This window comes from Hydra viridissima, unplaced genomic scaffold (genome assembly GCF_058129835.1).
Source record: "Hydra viridissima isolate aposymbiotic clone 2 unplaced genomic scaffold, HvirCarnegie_v1 scaffold_1, whole genome shotgun sequence".
NCBI classification, from domain to species: Eukaryota; Metazoa; Cnidaria; class Hydrozoa; order Anthoathecata; family Hydridae; genus Hydra; species Hydra viridissima.
In genome coordinates, this window is record NW_028324300.1 from 2,769,367 (window position 1) to 2,788,896 (window position 19,530).

General features: G+C 29.6%; 2 protein-coding genes across 2 annotated transcripts; both read right to left on the minus strand.

Moving 5' to 3' along the window:
* Positions 1 to 7,642: 7,642 nt before the first annotated feature.
* LOC145187534 (transmembrane and immunoglobulin domain-containing protein 1-like) lies at positions 7,643 to 17,840 on the minus strand. Its single transcript, XM_090081680.1, has 12 exons — positions 17,363 to 17,840; positions 16,977 to 17,159; positions 14,876 to 15,847; positions 14,393 to 14,578; positions 12,777 to 12,902; positions 11,084 to 11,389; positions 10,463 to 10,594; positions 10,155 to 10,319; positions 9,616 to 9,726; positions 9,215 to 9,254; positions 8,188 to 8,283; positions 7,643 to 8,107 (listed from the first exon to the last, which is right to left on the minus strand). The coding sequence occupies exons 3-11, from the start codon at positions 14,985 to 14,987 to the stop codon at positions 8,202 to 8,204; spliced, it is 1,260 nt and encodes a 419-aa protein (XP_089937806.1). The 5' UTR covers positions 14,988 to 15,847; positions 16,977 to 17,159; positions 17,363 to 17,840; the 3' UTR covers positions 7,643 to 8,107; positions 8,188 to 8,201.
* Positions 17,841 to 18,148: 308 nt separating this feature from the next.
* On the minus strand, positions 18,149 to 19,473 carry LOC145187818 (uncharacterized). Its single transcript, XM_090081812.1, has 2 exons — positions 19,348 to 19,473; positions 18,149 to 19,205 (listed from the first exon to the last, which is right to left on the minus strand). Exon 2 carries the CDS (start codon positions 19,186 to 19,188, stop codon positions 18,622 to 18,624), a length of 567 nt encoding a protein of 188 aa, XP_089937938.1. The 5' UTR covers positions 19,189 to 19,205; positions 19,348 to 19,473; the 3' UTR covers positions 18,149 to 18,621.
* Positions 19,474 to 19,530: the final 57 nt, after the last annotated feature.

A 19,530-nucleotide genomic window follows, 5' to 3' on the forward strand; every position in this document is an offset into this window, starting at 1 on the left:
CAAAGCATTCTGCCTCCACAAAAATTTTGGCGCCTGCTACCAACAGGGAGAGGTTAACCACTGGAGATGGAGGCCAGATCATTCTACGAGCAAAAAAGTCAAAGGGAAGAGATCGCCAAAGACTTCCGCTTCCCAAAAAAATGGCATTTCGGCAGAATGTTCCTTTGCCACCGGGAGGCGTTATTAACTCTGGTTAGCTTTAAAAACATTAGTTGTTTTTTTATTTTGTTTTACTTACATCCGGCTAAAATCCCAAAGCCAAGGCTAAAATGCCGAAACGAAATATTAGTTTTTTTTTTACTTCCCCTCGGCTTAATGCTAATTCGAAGGTGGGTTGTTCGACGCTTGCCTACATCACCCCGTTTAACGTCTTAGCGACAGATAATCTATCACCCCGACGGATCTGCCTTGAGGCCCATGGGAGTTCGAAAAACGATTGAAAAAACGAAAAAAAAACCGAAATAGACCCAGATCCTCTGCCCGACTTTAGCACAAATGGATTGGCCGCCTCAATCTCGGGATCTCAACCTTATCGAGAACCTGTGGGAGATCGTCAACCGCAGAATTAATGGTGAAGGTGTTCGTAATAAGGATCAACTGTTTGAACAAATCCAAAAGGCCTGGGCAGCGATTCCACAAAGTTTCATTGATCACCTGATCGAATCTATGCCTCGAAGATGCAAGGCTGTGATCGACAACAAAGGATTCGCCACGAAATATTGATAGCGAAATACAGCTTGGTCAACATTTTGTCGAGTTGCACTTGTTTTGTCCAGAAGGAAATCAACTTTTTTTAATACTTTTGATTAATTTATTAATTTTGGTGTACAAATAATGAGCTTTGTGATGAATAAAACTTGAAGAACTTTGTCTCTAAACAATTACATAGTTATTTCTCTCAATTAAAAAAATGCAGCACTTTTATATAAAGAAACTAAATTAGCATTATTTGGTTGCAAATGTTTTGTCCAATACTGTACTTAGCACAATATCACTTTTATTGAAAGTTGGGAAAGCCATCTCATCCAAGTGAATTCTTAAGATTTCATCAATTTCCTTTTCTCTTTTTCTTACATTATTAAATTTTCTATTCTTTGTAGCTCAGCATTAACATCTCTGTTCTTGTTGTCAAGGTGATCGTGGTAAGCTTTTCTTGAAGTGTGTTCTTCAATAATCTTCTTCACCAGTGCATCTCTTTTATTGCTGATAATCAAGTCCCCGTCCTCATATCGTTTCTAGAAGTTTGCCTTTTTTAGAAATGAATATTTCTATTTGTAAATTCATCTCTTATAGTAAGACCATTGGTTTACTGACTAAATATACAATATAGATGATTTTCAGAAGCTATGTAACAGTTTGCAGGTTCACTAGAAAGTGTTAAACTCTGTAAAAAAGTTTTAAAGTCAGTAACCATCGAGACTGGAAATAACCAGAACAAATCAGTGCGTAAAACGGGCAATCGAATGTCTTCAAGATCTTTTCGAAGTCTGTATAAAGAAAGAGAACGTTCAGCTTTTATTTTGTCTAACAAAACATAAAAGTTGTATACTATGCTTTTATTGGACTAAATACTTCACTTTTTTTTTTTTTTTATGCAGTAATTTTTCTTTCTTATAGAATTGATATTTAAGCTTGTAATCTTATGCTTGTAATTTAGTGTGTTACGCTGTAAAAAACTGTGAAATGCTTAAAAACAACATAAGTTAGAACTAAAAAACTTCGATCCTAAAATTGTTTAATTATCCATATGTTTATATGGTAAAATCGAGTTTTTAGTTTATGTTTGAACAACAAAGTGCTTTAATTTCTCCATCGATAGATCGTCGCGTTGGTTTGACAAGGTTCTAACTGACATTTTTGGCAAAATTAACTACTTAAATCATGATGAACAAAAAAAACTGAAATTTACAGCGATATAGCGCAAAACAAGCAAACTGCTAAAGTGCCCAAGTTCTATCTGCAACTTTATTTTACTAATATTTAGTTTGAAAAGGTTCTAACTAACAATAACTTCATAATCTCTTGCTGGTTTTTATTAACTAATTATCATGATAGAGAATTTTATACCCATCAAAAATCATATAAAAAATAGGTCTGAAAATCAACAAAAAGTGTTCTAATTTGACACCGATGTAGAATAAAATACTATTAAAGGTATTATTTGAAAATTAAAAAAAAACCTTTTTTATAACGTTACTCAAATTGACACCTGTCACATTTCGAAACAAAATACTGGTTTCGATTAGCATAGAAATAATAATTATAATTCAAAATAAAAGGGGAATTATGAGCTAAATTTATCTTTTTATTTTAAAGTAACGATGTTTTTGCATTAATAAATTTACAAACTTACCGCTGTCAATGTAAGCATGTCTGCCGAGAGAAATTTCGGGCCCTGGGGAAGTTTTCTTAAGGGGCCCTCATTATGATCAATTATATACCCTGGACAGATAGAAGCGTGCTCTGGTCCTTGAAAATTAAAAATAAAAGTTAATTAAATCTTTTAAAAGTCAAAACTATTTAAATCTTTTAAAAATTATTTTAAAAAATTATTTGTACACACACGGGGCCCCGGGAATCTTCCCCGTTCACACTCCCCTCTCGGCGGCCATGAATGTAAGTCAATACTTCTTCATTTTTCTTTACTTATCTACAACGTTTAGTCGATATATGTGCACTTTGGAACGTTGATCTTACAAAGTAACTTATTTTGACTTGTTAAATCAAAAATATCAGTAATATTAAAATTTAAACAACTTGTAATAAAACGTTTTTGTAGCAATAATAAAAACCAGGCTGCGTAGTTAAAAATGAAACCATAAGGAAAACGGTTGAAGTGAAAATGCAAATAAAAACTGATGACCACGCTGAAAAACAAATTTTTTCATTTCATGTAAAAGGAGAAAAAGTCCGTGTTTGCAAAACATTTTACTTAACTACACTATCAGTTTCACAAAAGCTAGTTTACAAAGCTCACAACACCAAAGATGTTAAAACAAATACTCCTGCACAAGATCTACGAGGTAAAATCATTAAAAGGCAAACGTACACCACACAGTGCACCAAAACGTACACCAACTCAGCTAGGGATCAAATAAAACCTTTTCCAATAGTTGTGTCTTATTGTCGTGTAAGTACCAATAGAGAATACCTTGAGTCACACCATATATTTAAAAAAATGTATAATCTTTACAAAGAGAGAAATGTATAAACGAAAATGTTGAGTCAGTTAAAAAATCTATGTACCATATTTTCTCCACCGAATTCAATCTTGGTTTTCACATTCCCAAAAAGGATAGATACGATCTTTGTGAGAAGTTTAAAGTTGCTGAAAACACTGGTAAATTCTGAAAAATCGAGAGAAGACTTTGAAAGACATCAAGTTTCTAAAAAAGAAATGAGAGATATACGTGCTAAAGAAAAAAAGATAAAAATGTTTCGGTTTTACTTTTTGACCTTCAAAATGTTATATTGACTCCGCATGCAGAAACTAGCTCCCTTTTTTTTTATCTGAGAAAGCTAAGCGTGTATAATTTGACAGCTTATTTTTCAACAACCAAAATAACTGTTCATTATGCATTGAATCAATGGCGGGAAGAAACGGCAATGATCTTGCCAGTGCCTTTTGCAAAATTTTGAGTGATGTGGCAGAGGAAAACGAAGTAAGTTACTTAATTACTTGGTCTAACTCCTGCGTTCCTCAAAATCGGAATAGTATATTATCAACTGCTGTGTTACATTTTTTAAGAGACAATCCTAACATTAACTCAATCACTATGAAATATTCCCTTCAGGTCATTCATGCGTCCAAGAGGTGGATCATGTCCGTAAAATTGAAAAGCTCAAGTAGAAAACTGTTTTTTATAGTCCAATTGGATTGATAAGGATGTTGAAACAAGTTAACAGAAAAAATCCTTATCGTATCATTCAAATGAAACCACATGACTTCAAAGAGTATTCAGTAACAGTAAAGCTGTTTAATTACAAGTTTTTCTAACGTTGCTGTTCTAATATTTACTTAAACATCTCACATTATACATTTTAAATCTACCCATGATCGCAATGACCTATGAACTATGCGAAAGTCAAGTTCAATGAAAAACATAACAGAAAGAATGCAGCAACAAGTTCATCAACTTCCACTGTTTTGAATGTAAAATTAAAGATTCAAAATTGTACAAAGGAACTTGCAGACTTAGATATTAAAGCTGCATTTCCGTTTATGCCTCTCGAGGACAGAGATTACCATCGAGTTGTTCTTCACCTATAAAATAAGCATGAAAACAAAATGTTCTAACCTTGTTTTGTGACTGAAACAATCTAATTTATAAAAATTAGCTTTTTATTATATTATTGTTTCAGTTACATAAATTTAAAGCAACTAACTGCTTTAGTCACAAAATTTCAAAGTAACTAACATATTCCTAACTACCGTTAAACAGCAGTAAGAACTTTGTCATAGTGAGAATATGATTATTTCACTATGACGAGGTTCTAACTGCATTTTGGGGGTATTCATTTTTCTATGAAGAGTGAAACATTTTTTTATAAAAAATAGTAATACTTATGAGTAAATACTATTATCGATGGATTTTAATAGTTTTTGATGGTAGGAACATAACAATTTTTAACATTGATTTACTGAAAACTACTCGCGGATCAGTTAGAACCTTGTCAAACCAACGCGACGAAGATCGCATCGGAGTTTTCTTTTTAGGATACGCTCCATATTCTTTAGATTTAAGTACTTTTCCAATCAAAGGTTGGCTGCATTTAAATTTTCTCGCAATATCTTTCTGAGACTGACATGGTTGATCTGTCTTAATGGAGCAAATGATGGGTTTTGCCCTGTATTTATCTTTAAATCCTTTCTTTTTTTCACTTCCCGTTTTTCTTTCAATAGATCGAGTCTCTTTACGTCGCCGAAAAATAAATCCAACAGACGATCGAGCAATACCAGTCAGTTTTGAATGTCAACTTATGAAAGAGGGATTTTTAAAAAAAATATTTCCTAAACTTTTTCTCGATTCAATGTTTTACTCATTTTAACTCGATAACAACGATAACCAATACTTAACACTAACACAATTGAACAAAAAAACATTAGTTTCCTTCTGCAAAAAAGCTTTTAACAAACGACTAGAGGGTGCTGAATTTAATCGTGTTCAACCGATATGCCTGATATAGATGATTGTTTTATTAGTATTATTTCATGTTTATGTTAGGATAGGAAGAAAACTGTCAAGAGCAGACACAAAATAATCTTGATAAACAGCGATCTTATACTCGTCTTTGTTTCATAACTTAGTCAATTCATGGCACTTCTCCTAATATTTGTTTTGCTATTTTCAATATTATTTTTAAAAGTTGATTTACTAAGTACCATTGACGAAATTCAACGCGAACGTCATTGGTGCATGTAAAAAAGATACCCTCCTATAGCTTATTTTGGTTGTTGCAAAGTTTATGAATTAAAATACTCTAGGGCGTGACGGCAAAACGAGAAATCACTAAATAAATTTTAAAAAGCGAAATGAGAAATGGCAAAACGAGAGTGAACCTAAAAAAATAATTATTTTCTAGAAAAGACTAGAATAATCTGTGGGACTCTTCTGTAAAAGTAACAAATTTTTCCTATCTATAAATTTTACCACGAAGTACATTTATAGTAGATTGCCGATAAAGATATTGTCAAAACTTAACATTCACCCTCTTTTAAATATTTTTTCATAGATTAATTTTCTTTTGTGCATTGTTTGTTTTCTAATTTCAAAGTTCCAAAATTAAAATGCCTAACAAAAGCAAAACTCATGAGGACTGCAGAAAAACAGTGTGTTTTTTGTGCTTTCAGGTGTTTGGACCACAGCTTAAAACAGATAACCTTGTTCAGATACAGTTGAATACTGGTCTTTCTAACACAAAAATGAGACAATTGGTATCAACATTAAATCAGTCTTCAACAGGCAAAGTTGTTGATCCCAATTTTGAAAAAAGTTTTGAGCTACTGGTCGAGTTTTGCAAGACTTTTTTACCACCTCACAAATCAGTATCTCTACTGATATGACTGGGAAAGAACAGACAAAGAACGTTTGTCACTGCAAAAGTCTTGAGCAACTTGCACAAAAGGTTGTAAAAGCAAGAGATTTGCAGAACAACTACTTTCAAAAGATTAGCATGGATAGTGGTGGATCATTTTTTAAAGTCACTCTAGGAGTCATACCATATGAGACTAACCCAACTCAAAAAAGTTTCAGGCTTCTCACTCATCAAGCCTCTAAAGATACTGGAGTGACAAGACAGCTGCTGGTGGCAGTGGCTGAAGAGGTTCGAGAAGCTTATGAAAATATCAAAAAAGTCTTGGGGCTTCTACATGTTGACAAGGTATCTATTGTTGTTTCATGTAGCCTGAAGATTGCCAACATCATCTGTGGAATCCAGGCACATTCTAGTAGTCACCCTTGCTGCTGGTGTCGAATTGAATCAACAGATCTTGCCTATGTTGGTGCTCTCAATGTTGGTGGAACAATAGACTCTATCAAGATGTGCTTCAAAGCTTTTGAATTAACAGGATGCAATGTGAAACAAGCTCGAGAGTTCAAAAGGGTTATTCATCCACCAATCATTCCAGGAGATGAATCATCATTGATTCTTGATCTGATTCCACCCATGGAAGTGCATCTCATGTTGGGAGTTGGAAATCACATGTTCAAGGGGTTGCTTCAAGTGTGGCCAGGTGCTAAAGAATGGCCTTTGAAGCTGCACATTAGTATGGAATCATACCATGGGGGTCAGTTAAATAGAAATGAATGCAAGAAGATTTTGGAAAATTTTGATCTGTTGGAGTCTCTTGCACCAATACAAAGCTCAAGAAGTGGCAAAGTTCACTGGTGCATTTCAAACACTTCATGCTGTTGTATCAGCCTATTTTGGAAACCATTTGGAAGCCAACTATTGTCAGAAGATCGAGACATTCAAACCTTTTACCTAAGACTTCCAATAACTGTGACACCAAACGTTCATACTCTTTTCCACCATGTTCCTCAGTTCATTCCTAGAAATAACTGTTCTTAAACAAATGCAATGCACTCCAACTTTGCTAATTATTGGCAGCGATTCAAGAGGGATCAAACTCATCCTGATTACAATCTTCAACTTTTGCAATGTGTTGTGGACTTAAACAGGAAACATATGTGAATTTATGTTGAATGACAGAAACTATAGCACCAGAATTTGTTCTTTACACATGCTGAAATGAATTGACCAGAATAAAGTTCCCTTTGTTATCTTTATTTTTCTGTTTCATTTTTGGCTTAAAATACTTGATATGGTGAAAACTTACAGCCTAGTATATCCACTCTGCCAAGTACATGATTGTGGTGCCAATGTTGTAAATAGTAGCTGTTTCTATTAGCAACAATAAAGAGCTTTTCAATATAGAAAAAAAACACAAACAAAAAAATGTGTTAAGTTTTGACAATATCTTTATGGTGAAAATGAGATTTAGGACCAAAAACTTTGAATGTTAATATCTCGCTCAGACGGCCATATTTGATTTTGAAATTTCTTGTAGTGAACCTTGTACCCATATACTATTTACCCCTAAAGCGGTTTCCAGGGGACATGAAGTTGGTATTAATTGTCATTTTTACAGGGTGTGTTTAACACGTGGTTTTTTTTCTCACGGCATCAAACATTTCTACAAAAGCTTAAGCAAAACATTAAAAACTACAACATCACTAAATAAACGTGTTTTACAGAATGCAAATTAACTTGAGACATTGCAATTAAATAACTTTTCATTAAAAAAATTTTCTCACTTCTTTTTTAATCGAAAACAAAAAATTCACATAAAATTAACACCAAGCCAAGTTCGTCAAGGTTCTTAATATACAACCGCTATACTGAATTCAAAGGCAATCTTTAGACCTTTAAGAAAAATCTCGTATAGTCAGAGGATTGAGAGAGCATTAATGCTTTTTTTGTTTTTAATACATCAAATAAAACCGCGAACCGGAAAAATCTAACTAAAATACTTTTTATTCCCATCAATTCTTTCACTCGGGTGTTTGAGGTTCTCGCGTCATAATCCATCGCGTAACTTTTAAGTCTAAATACAATAAAAAGTGAAACAATTCTCTATCCTTACTTCAAGTTTGAAAAAAAAAAAAAAACAACTGCAAAACTCACCCAAGATAATTGCATCAAGCAAGTGCTTCTTTTGACGTTCGCATTCTAACAGATTCTTCGGCACCAGAATACGAAACTTTAATAGGAGTGTTACCTCTAAACCCAAAAACAGTAACTGTCTAATGGACAAGATGTTTGCATTTTCAAAAACTTCAAAAAATATCAGGTTTGTTAAAGTCTCTCTCTCTCCCCCCCCCCCCCCCCCTCAGATGAGGATTTATACTTCAGAATGAACTTTCTAATTGTATACGATTTAGTAAATGATTTCATTTATATACAACAGTAAAATTTCATGTTACATATTTTATGAGTTAAAATATGTTCAGTTTAAATGCAGAACTTAGAGAGAATAATGAACAGTTTAAAAGCGGATGAAGCACCAATACGAAAATACAAAAGACTAGGTAAATTACTTTTTCTAGAAAAAATCACAAATTTAGCACCGGAGGAATTTACTTTCGCATTGAAAAAATGTAAAAAAAAAACAAAAACAAAAATGACCAAAAATACAAAACAGTATAAAAAGCAAAAATGCAAATTAGTAAACAAAAAGTGTAGATTAAAATTTTTTTTTTTTTTTTTTTTTACGTATTAGGTTTTCCTGCTTTTCGCTTTTTCCTTTTATTAGCACAACTAACTACTTTATTGGTTTAAAAAAATTAACCTAAGATCGAGAGAGAAAAAAAAAACCTTTAAAAGATGTTAAAAGAAATTAGAGTAAATTATTGATATTAAGTTAAATATAAATATATAAAAAACAAAAACAAAAAAGAAATTGAAAATTTTTATATCAAATATCAATAAATTAAGAATGCATAACTACGGCCGTCATCGTTTTGCACAGAATATATAACTACGGCCGTCATCGTTTTGCACAGAATATATAATTATGGCCGTCATCGTTTTGCACAGGAAAAATGTTTTTTTACTTTTAAGAACATGACACTGAATATCTTTTAAAATTAATAAAACATAGAACTGATATAATTTCGATTCTAACTTCTTCGTTTTCCAAAAGATCACTTACACTAATGGTGAGGTTTCTTCGTTGGCATCTTTTTTACTTCCTAAATAAAAAAAACTTTCATTTTAAAAATATCGTTTTGAAAATTAAAACAGAAAAACAAAACGATGGATTGATCAAGGAAGCAATCGGAGATAAGCGAAAGTTTTGTTCCTTATCAGTAAATTTGGCTCACTCAAACTTTAGAGACCATTTACTTAGATTATTTACTTTACTACGAAATGCGCCTATGAATTATTGAAATACACCTACATACACAATACATTTCATAGACATAAAACTCTATTACTAAAGCCCTTTAAACTTACAGTTAAACCAGTTTTGCATTTTTACAGCAATAAAAAATTCATTTTAAATCCTAATGCAATTTAGAAGTAAAACAGTCCAACAAAAACAGATTTTACCTCTAATTTCCATCCTCTTTCCTTTGCAAAATTCACAAGAAAAAATAATAATTGCTAGCAAAACCGCTTCAATTAAGATACCAACCGCAGGCCACAAAGCATTTAGGGGATCTGTAAATAAATTTCAACTACATCTAATTTTGCTATCAATATTTTATTCACATCATATTTGATTAGAATTAATGAAATAAATGTGTTTTTAACTTATAAATTTTAATAACTTAAAAGATTAAGTACACCAACTTTTGTTCACCATAACAAAATACCAAACGCAATATTACACATAACCACACCCAACATCCATTCATTCATCTAACCAACCAACCAACTATGAAGTCATCCATGCATACGTACGCACGTACGTACGTACGTACATACGTACGTACGTACATACATACATACATACATACATACATACATACATACATACATACATACATACATACATACATACATACATACATACATACATATAAGAAATTAACATAGAAAATACCTCTGACTCTTACATACATATAAGAAATTAACATAGAAAATACCTCTGACTCTTAGGGTGAAATACTTTACAACTTGTGATTTATTAAAGCTTGCAATACATTGATATACTGCACGATCAGTGTAAGTGACATCAGTTATTGTAAAAGTCCAATTAGGAAGCACTGAAGAATTACCCTTCCTAAATAAATAACGTCTATCTGTGCTATCTAAAAAAAAATTTAAAGTTATTAGCTTGAAAGTTTTTAAAGTTATTTAAAGTTATTAGCTTGAAAGTTATTTAAAGTTATTAGCTTGAAAGTTTTTAAAAATTTATCAAAATCATTTTTCTTTTAGAATAGCAATTACTTACTGTCTATTACAGCGTCAGATTTTTTCCAGGTATATTTAGGCTCTGGAAAACCAATAATATCACAAACTAATGTAGTATCTGCTCCTGCTTTAACAATTAGTTCTTTCGAATTATGTTTCATCTGTGATGTGACTATTAAAAAGTATTTCATTGTTTATGTTTGCACTTTAGGATAAAAATTTAAGCTTAAGTAAAGATATAGTAAATCATAAAAAAAAAAAATCTCAAACTTATTTTGAAACTTATAAAATACTACAGCAGCTATGATAACAAATTGAGACAATTGCAAAGTAGTATTTAGTATACATAATTTAAAAATACAGATAACTTGCCAACAAATCAAAGTACAAATAGATATTTCAACAAACTGATCATTTAATTAACAAAAACATTTTTTTAAAAAAAACCATGATTTGAAAAAAACTTTTTTTTTCATCAATTTCCCCCCCCCCCCCCAACACATGAAAAATTATAAATCCCTACATAAGCGATTAAATGCTAATAACTTTTAAAACAACTTTGATGAACTATTTATGAATCTAGTTTTTACTTACTGATTTAATCTTATATTTTTAACCAATCTTAAAAGTTGTTCACTATAAAAAAAACAAACAAACATACTTTCAGCCAACTCAAATATCTTCACATAGTTTTGTGATACTCCATCAGGAAGAATCAACTTTACAACACAATAGTATTTTCCTCCATTTATGAGCTGTACATTAGAAATTGTGAGATCAGAAGAAGTTTCACTTTTGACTGATTTTACATTCAATTCAGGTTTACCATTCTGGTTTTTAAACCCCCATTCTATATCAACTTTATAAGTGCTGTTGAATTTAATACCACAAGTGAATGACAAATCTGAACCTTGTTCAGCAGACAGCACAGCTGAAGTTCCATTAATAAACTGTGGAACATTATTCTCTAAAACAAAAAAAATTTAAATGTCTTAAAAAAACTTTCAAATTAAAAGATAAAGGGTTTTTTTAAGCCTTTTATGTTAAAAGTTGTTAATTTTTTTTGACAATTAAATTCATGCTTTTAAATAGTACTTGAAAAATATAAAGTCTTCAGTAACTCTTTATTTAAAAATCAATTTATCTTTTAATTTTTATACTGCATAAAGGTATTGAACTAAAATAAAACTTTTAAAAATTTTTAAAAACTTTTTAAAAACTTTTAAAAAAGTTTACAATCAATAAAAAAACAAAACAATGTTTTATTGCAAATAAACATTTTATTCTGTAGAATTTAAGCAAACAACTTCCAAAAAAAATCTTTATATGAACTTTTTTTGTTAGCTTATTGAAGTTTTTGTTTAAAATCAATCAATGTCAATATTTACACTTGACAGGTACAAGTTCACTCATCAGCTTGGTGTAATAAATTTATTCCTGAACCAATTAAATAGCAGTTGAACAAAAGCAATATTTACAAAACGGACAAGTGCTTTTTTGAATTAGTGTAAAATTAAAGTCTGAAGTTTTTGTCACATGTATATCTTTAAAAAGTGTTTTTAATATTTACATTTTACTCAATTACTATAAGTCATTGAAAAACAAAGAGATGACTAAAAGAACAATCCGATTAATTGAGCAAATACATAGATTTAAAAGAAAATGCAAATAACATTTAGTAACATAGCAGTGGAAAAGAAAAACTAGTTGTTAAGATTCTTAAATAAAAACCACAAAAACTAGTAAATTTCAACAAAAAATGAATAAAGTGCAAGAATAAACAAACACAAGAAACAATATGCAAGATAAGTATTCAAAACTGTTTTGTACAATTTTAAGAAATATTTATATCCTAAAAAATATATTTTCACATCCTTCATCTATCATAGAAACAGAAATAGTTAAGACACAACATTGGAAATCTTTAATAGGAAATATTGGGCACAAAAAAGTTCTAAAATCAACATTCATAGCGCTTACAAAACTTTTATTGTAATCTGTTAAAATCAAATTCTAAATGCTGTAGAGTATTTTCAGCTGCACCTTTCTCTTTTAACATCTAACTCATACAAGTTAACCATTTTATTACTTTTATAGTTACAAAAAATTAGCACTATGATAAACTACTTTGGTCAGTTTCACCAACTTGTTGAATAATAAATATAGATAAACAGAAATAGTCTAGGAGATAATAATAAGTTCAACATTTTAATTTATGCAATAATCTTCTTATAACAAAAAAAAAAAAAAAAAAAAAAAAAAAGTTTTTTTTTTTTTTTTTGCAAAATATACTAAGTGGTCAGCATTAGAGAAATATATACTGAAAGAAGCATTAATTGAATAAAAATGAATACCTGGTAATATATAGAGAGACATTTGGTATGCTGAGTTTTTTGTTTTGCAATACAATAAATTTTTAGGATCATTTAGATCATTAAGCTTGATGCGAGATATGTTCAGCTGAACGATAGTCTTTAAACCTAAAGTAAGGAACATTCTAAAATTGCAGCTAAAATAAAATGAGAATATACATTTATAGAATATGTTTACAAAATATATGCATATATATATATATATATATATATATATATATATATATATATATATATATATATATATATATATATATATATATATACATATATATATATATATAAATACATACATACATACACACACACACACACATATACATACACACATACAGAATTTATCTAGAATGTATGTACAGATTGTAAGTAAGTATATTTGTGGAATATATGTACTTAAATACATGTGTATACCAACCCATTTTCAATAAACACCTGCTTTTATCAAACAATATTATAACAGGGTGGGCACTCCATTTTAAAATTAAATAGATACTCCCAAAAAGGTTCCAGATCTCAACAGCCATTAAATTGTAACGCTCACTGTTACTGCATCCAACTTGTTTCCCTTGTCAATGACTATATTTAGGAGGAGTTTATATTAAGGGTTCAGTGATGGGAAGTTTGGGTCTTGTTTGAAATGATAGAAGTTATAAAAAAATAACTTTGAGTTTTTTTTTTAGAAATATACAATTAAGGAGTTCTTAAGATGAATACAATATATAATTTACTATATACGATATACTATATAGAATATAAAATATATGCTATATGTAAGCATTAGAAAAAGTATTACTGAAATGGTTTTTAATCAGCTTAAAGTTTTGTAGCCTTAAAATATAAATCTAAAAAGTGCGAAAAAAGAGCATTTGCTTTGCTTTTTAAATGAAATTTTAGGTAATTATGTTTATGAAATAATAATGAAATAAATTATGAAATGTTAGTAATTTTGAAACAAAAAAACTGAAGTAAAACTAAAAATCATAAAAGATATAGTTTGTAAAGAAGTAAAAAGCAAGAGTTTTAATAACTCTGTGTACTCTTCTTCAAACTTAACAATAATATAACCATGTCATTCAAAAGCTGTGTGTTAGAAAAAGAGAAAGTTTTACAATATTATAGCTTTATATAATACTTTTTCTAGAGTTGAAAGAAGGAGCCTAGAAGCATTTTATTTAATGGCTAGCTAGAAGTTGATCTTTTCTGTTAACTATTATAAAAAGCATTTTTGCAACACTTAACAAATCTGTTTGTTGTTTAAAACTGTTTGCTTATAGATAAAGTTTACAGATAAATGTAATATGAAAATGTACCCAGTAAATACACAAGTTTAAACACTGCCAACATTTGCATGCTAGTAACATTTTTTTTTACAGCACTGGTATTTTGCTTAGATCATTTAATCAATTGTAAAAACCCACTTATTTACCATGAAACTCATAAAGATGCTTTTCAGTATATGAACCATAAAAATTACTCAGTATCACAAGTAAAAACAAGCACATGTAACAAATAACACTAAAATAACAAAAAGCAAATGCTGTTGGTTAAAATAAATACTTAGATTTAAAAATAAAAAAAAAATCTGAATTTTTTTTTACCAATATTTGTAGTATTAACAACAATATGCTTATCTTCAGTAGTTACAATTTTTTTATTCCCAGCCATAAAGTAAGCATCAGGTGGGTTTTTTTCAGAAGTGTCTTCTTCTTCTGCAATGCAAGTAACAGTAAAGTTTGCATTCTCTGATACAACAACTTGATCATTTGGAGTAACAATAAAATGAACTAAAATAAATTACAAAAATAATAAATTATTGCTAGCATATTAAAGTTGCTTGGTATTTTACTTATAAATTTTCTAACCAATCCCTACTAAATTTTTAAATTGATTAAAGCAATATTTTATAATGCTAAATAGAAATTTCACTATTAGAGGTTTTAGCACTCAATTAGAAAAACAAACAAAGTTTGCAACAGAAAAAAAAAACACACACACACACAGGAAACCTAAACTTGAAGATTGATGATAGCCATGAAATATAAACAACTAGATATATTTTGATAACTGAAAATTTATTATACCTTCTGCATGCAAGCATTTGATAAAATAAAGAAGAAAACACACTTGCAAAATTTCCATATCTTGAATTATTTTAGCTAAATGAAAAAGTATTTTAATCATATTTTTTGTCATACTTTGTCAAAGTATAAGTCCAAGTTTAACACCTTGTGTATTGTAAAATAATAAGTTATACATTTAAGTTACTTATATTTTTTGACTTTTTTAGATTTTATTGTGAAATATAATTATTTGTGTAAAAACTTATCTGCATACCCAATAAAATTGCATGGTATATTAAAAAGTATTTATTAAAAAAAACACAAGAGTCTTGAATTTATTGTCATTTTATTTATTTTTATATTCCCAGATGTCGACTTATATTTGCAAGCTTACTGAATATATGGAGATAAGACAAGCTGACATCGCTATCTAGCAAATATTGACTTATATTCGAAACAAATAAAATGGGTGTTTTTTTAAGTTTCAAACGAGGCTCATAAGAAATGGTCATTATGGTGTAAGTTATTATTTAACTTATTTTAAACAAACATAAATATAAAGTCGAAAAAAAGCAGCTGTAAAATAGTAAAATTGAGATGATCCATATAATTTTACCACTTCGCCTAATCGTTTGTACTCTCTAAGTTAACGAAGAAAATTTATTAAAAAAGATCAGCTGGTCAATAAGCGATCAGCTGCTGATAATATCATAAATTCTCTGCGTTTTAAAAGGAACATTCAAAACTTTTTAAAAAAGAAAGAAAAAAAAAAAAGAAATAGGAGTTTACTTTTTACAATGAAAGAAATTCATTGATTAGTTATACTGTACATTTACAAAACAAAAACGCACAAAACAAAACAAAAAATTTATATTACGTGAGCGTACGAAATTTCACGACGGTGTAAATGCGGTTACACCAGTTTATTCAAAACCTTAATCTTTCACTAAAAAGTTGTCATCGATTTGTGCAGTCAATCACGTGATTATCAATCTAAAGAAAAGAACCTTTCCTGCTGCTATTTTCGACTTCTTCAATGAATTTTTTGTAATAGCCTTTTTTTATTTGATTTACAAAAATATTAATTGGTGCTGTTATAAAAAATAGCGAAAACTTTTAAAGATAAACCGATTTAAATAACAGCAAAAAATGCTCGTTGAAATGCTAAGCTCTGATTAGTCGGCAACCTTACAATTTTATTACAAGTTTGTGTGCATTAATATATGAAATTGATAATAACATAAATCGTTGCACATAGCATCTCCTAATAAAAATTCGGTCAACCAAAATGGATTTTTCTACTTTCTTTAACTAAAAAAAATATATATATTTGTTAAAAAGTAACCGTTATAAATTGTTGAACTCTTCTTGACGCACTTCAATGAAACTATTTAATATTTAATTAATTATTGCTTTCTTTTTAGCATTTTCCTTTTCAGTAAAATTTTTGTTGTTTTCAATCTTACTTCTGCTTTTTTATTTTTATCTGTGCGCATCTGTACATATGTGTATTTATTTACGCATACAAAGATATATAAAAAAGAGTATCAACTTTGGGCTGAGCAGATCAGAACATAAAATTGTAAGGTTTATAAAATTTGAGCTTTATCGTAATATTACTGGATTTATATCAAAATTAAAAGTGTAAGCAGACCCTTATCTGTAAATTTTGTAGATAATCGCGCTTGTGCAATAATTCAAACAATGAAAGTAAAGCTTTTGAAGTTTTTAGTGCTGGATTAAAATTTAAACAAAGAAAAAAAAAAAAGCTATGGAAAAGATAAAAAAGTTAAAATAGATTTAAACTAATTTAATACTACTTTAACATCTATAAAAAATTAACGCATAAACATTGGTTTTTTTTGGTAGAAAAAACATACTTTTTTCCTAGTAATCTTCTTTGATTTTCTAATTATAATTAAGCTTTTTCTCTAACTTGGACAATATTTTTTGAAACTAAAATTGAGCCATTCTTAGTCCAGAACGGTGAACTCCATTCGAACCAAGACTATGCCATAACTGTTTACTTGGATTAGAACAAAAGATGTGATGAAAATGTAAATAAAACAAACAAAAAAAAAAAAACAAAAGAAAAACGATAATGGTAGAAATAAGAACACACTTTTAAGGTTCAGCAACACGAATTTGCTATTAAATGTCGATACTCCAATCAAAATTAATGCAACAATTCAATTGTAATTGCACGAATCGCGTTCAACTATAGAAAATTTTAACTTCTGAGTTCTCCAAGTCTGCTTTAATTGTGCGTAATGTTCACCAATCAAATACTTCAAATACTTCCATACTGTAAAATCAAAGGAGTTGCAATACGAGAAATGAGCTTAGTGAGGGGTTTCCACCCAAAATTTCCTCATAACTCTAACAAATTTTTTGGTTCATCAAATTTTGGTACTGCAAAGACTTATACGGCATTCTTATAAAAAATTTGAAACGAAAATATCAAAACTGCAGCTAAGTGACGAAGTTAAGAGAATTTTAAGGCCTTACAAAACATGAACTCGTGAGCCACTTATGAGTACTTGTTGAATACTTAACAAGTTCTTCAGTATTAAAGTCATTCGTCGTATTTGGTTTAGCTAAGTATTTGACATGCGTAAGTATATATGTATGTATGTATGTATGTATGTATGTATGTATGTATGTATGTATGTATGTATGTATGTATGTATGTATGTATGTATGTATGTATGCATTTATGTATGAAGGCACATACTGACATTCATACAGTTATGTGTGCGCATATGTATATATATATAAATGCATAATGTATACACTTATATATATAAACACACACGCACCCACTTATACATACACGAAATTAGTTTCAAACTGAGCAATTTTTTACATTATTTTACATTTATTCAATTAGGAATAGTATATATGAAAAGTTTGCATTTAAATTTCAGTTATTCACATCCATCAACCAAAAACGTGCTCATTTTGCGTTGCAATAATAAATTATGAACTAAATGACGTAAGATTTAAGATAAAATCAATGTAACTATGTTCGCAACAGAAAACTTATTTTTTTCACTAAAACAAGTTAGCTTTCATTAACTGAGATTCAGCAGTTATTTGCGACGATAAAGCACAACACTTAAAAACTATTTAAACATTTCTTTTCCGTATGAAAATAAACAAAGCTTCAAAGAGATTTTAAAGCGAAAGCTGAGTAAGTGAGAATTAAATTCGATCCAGCGTGAGTCGCGAAAACAATACAGATATTGGATTAAACACAAATTGGTAAACATTTTACTGATTGGCACACGAACTCCTGTTTGCTGTTAGTGAAGAAACCCCATTTATAACCCCGTTTGTGAACAGGCGTTATAAAACGATTTACTTCCATTTTACACAAGACTGACTATTCTTTACTAAATGCACGTGAGAAGACGAGTTTACATTTGGATTGGTAGTTCAACTATTAACTTAAATTTTGTTTCAGTTTAGTGTTCGAACTGAGATAAATATAAGACATGTATTAAAATATGTATTAAGATATGTATATTAGGTATAAATAAAAATATGAATGAAGACATTAAGATAAAAATAAGTGTCCTATTAACAATTTAATGGTGGAAAGAAGTAACTTAGAGTTATCGACACCAACACATCAAACTTTTTTTTTGCCTAAATAAATTTTATAAAAAAAAAGGCATGTTATATACATTTAAAATTAAATTACTTGAATAATATAATAATATAAGTGAATAATATATAGGTAAAAAGATCGTTTGAAAAAGATTTTAATCCGCGTCAATTTGTTGGCCATCATGGCAACGAGTAATATGCTGGTTTAACGCCATTTTTACTTTGAAAGCTTTTGAACACACAGGACAAGCGTGATGACGTTTATCTGAATGTACTTGTGCAGAATGCAACGCGAGGTTTTGTTTTGTCTTAAAAAACTTGTCACACTCTTTGCATTCAAAATTTCTTGATGAACCGTGAATGTGTTTTACATGCTGATTTAGAGATGTGCGCGTTTTGTAAGTAAGTTTACATTCCTTACACCGAAAGTTTCTAGCAATCACATGAACTTGAGTAATATGAGCTGATAGGCTATTTTGTGTTTTAAATCTTTTATGACATAAAGCGCAGGCAAAACTTCTATCGACAGCGTGAACACCATTAACGTGTTGTACCAAACCTTGTTTTTGTCGAAATTGTTTATCACAGGAATCACATTTCCAAGGATAGTCATATAAATCTTCTTCTGATGAAGATTCATGAGACGATGAATCATTTTTAACCGCAAGTGTTTGTAATTCGTGCTGTTCCGCATCTTGGATCGAACAACTGTCATGAGGCATTTTTAACAGATACTAGACTAAAATAAAAAAATTCAGTTACGCACAATGTATAAAATCTGAAAAGTCAATTTTAAAATTAAGGTTTTTCAAGTTAACGATAAAGCTTAAATTTAGAAGTATTAAAAAAAAAAGGAAAAGGATTTTGGTCTTTAAGTTCACCTTAATTAGTTTTCCTTTTTATCAGAAGCTATTTACTTTCATTCAGGTCCGTATTTCCTTTAACAAAATTTTAAAGGTTAACGAAACACAATCAAAATTCTTAAAAAAACTCGGTAAAATACACTTAGTTAAAAATCATTTGAAAATGCAGTAAAATGCACCTGGTTAAAAATCATTCGAATA

Bases quoted from the DNA above. Each gene is read 5' to 3' on its own strand.
- LOC145187534 (XM_090081680.1), bottom strand. From the start codon at position 14,987: ATGACAAAAAATATGATTAAAATACTTTTTCATTTAGCTAAAATAATT. The intron at 12,903-14,392 runs GTAAAAAAAAAT...TCCTTACTTTAG, and splicing joins TGTTAATACTACAAATATTG to GTTTAAAGACTATCGTTCAG. The intron at 9,255-9,615 runs GTAAAATCTGTT...TTTTTTATTTAG, and splicing joins AAAGAGGATGGAAATTAGAG to GAAGTAAAAAAGATGCCAAC.
- LOC145187818 (XM_090081812.1), bottom strand. From the start codon at position 19,188: ATGCCTCATGACAGTTGTTCGATCCAAGATGCGGAACAGCACGAATTA.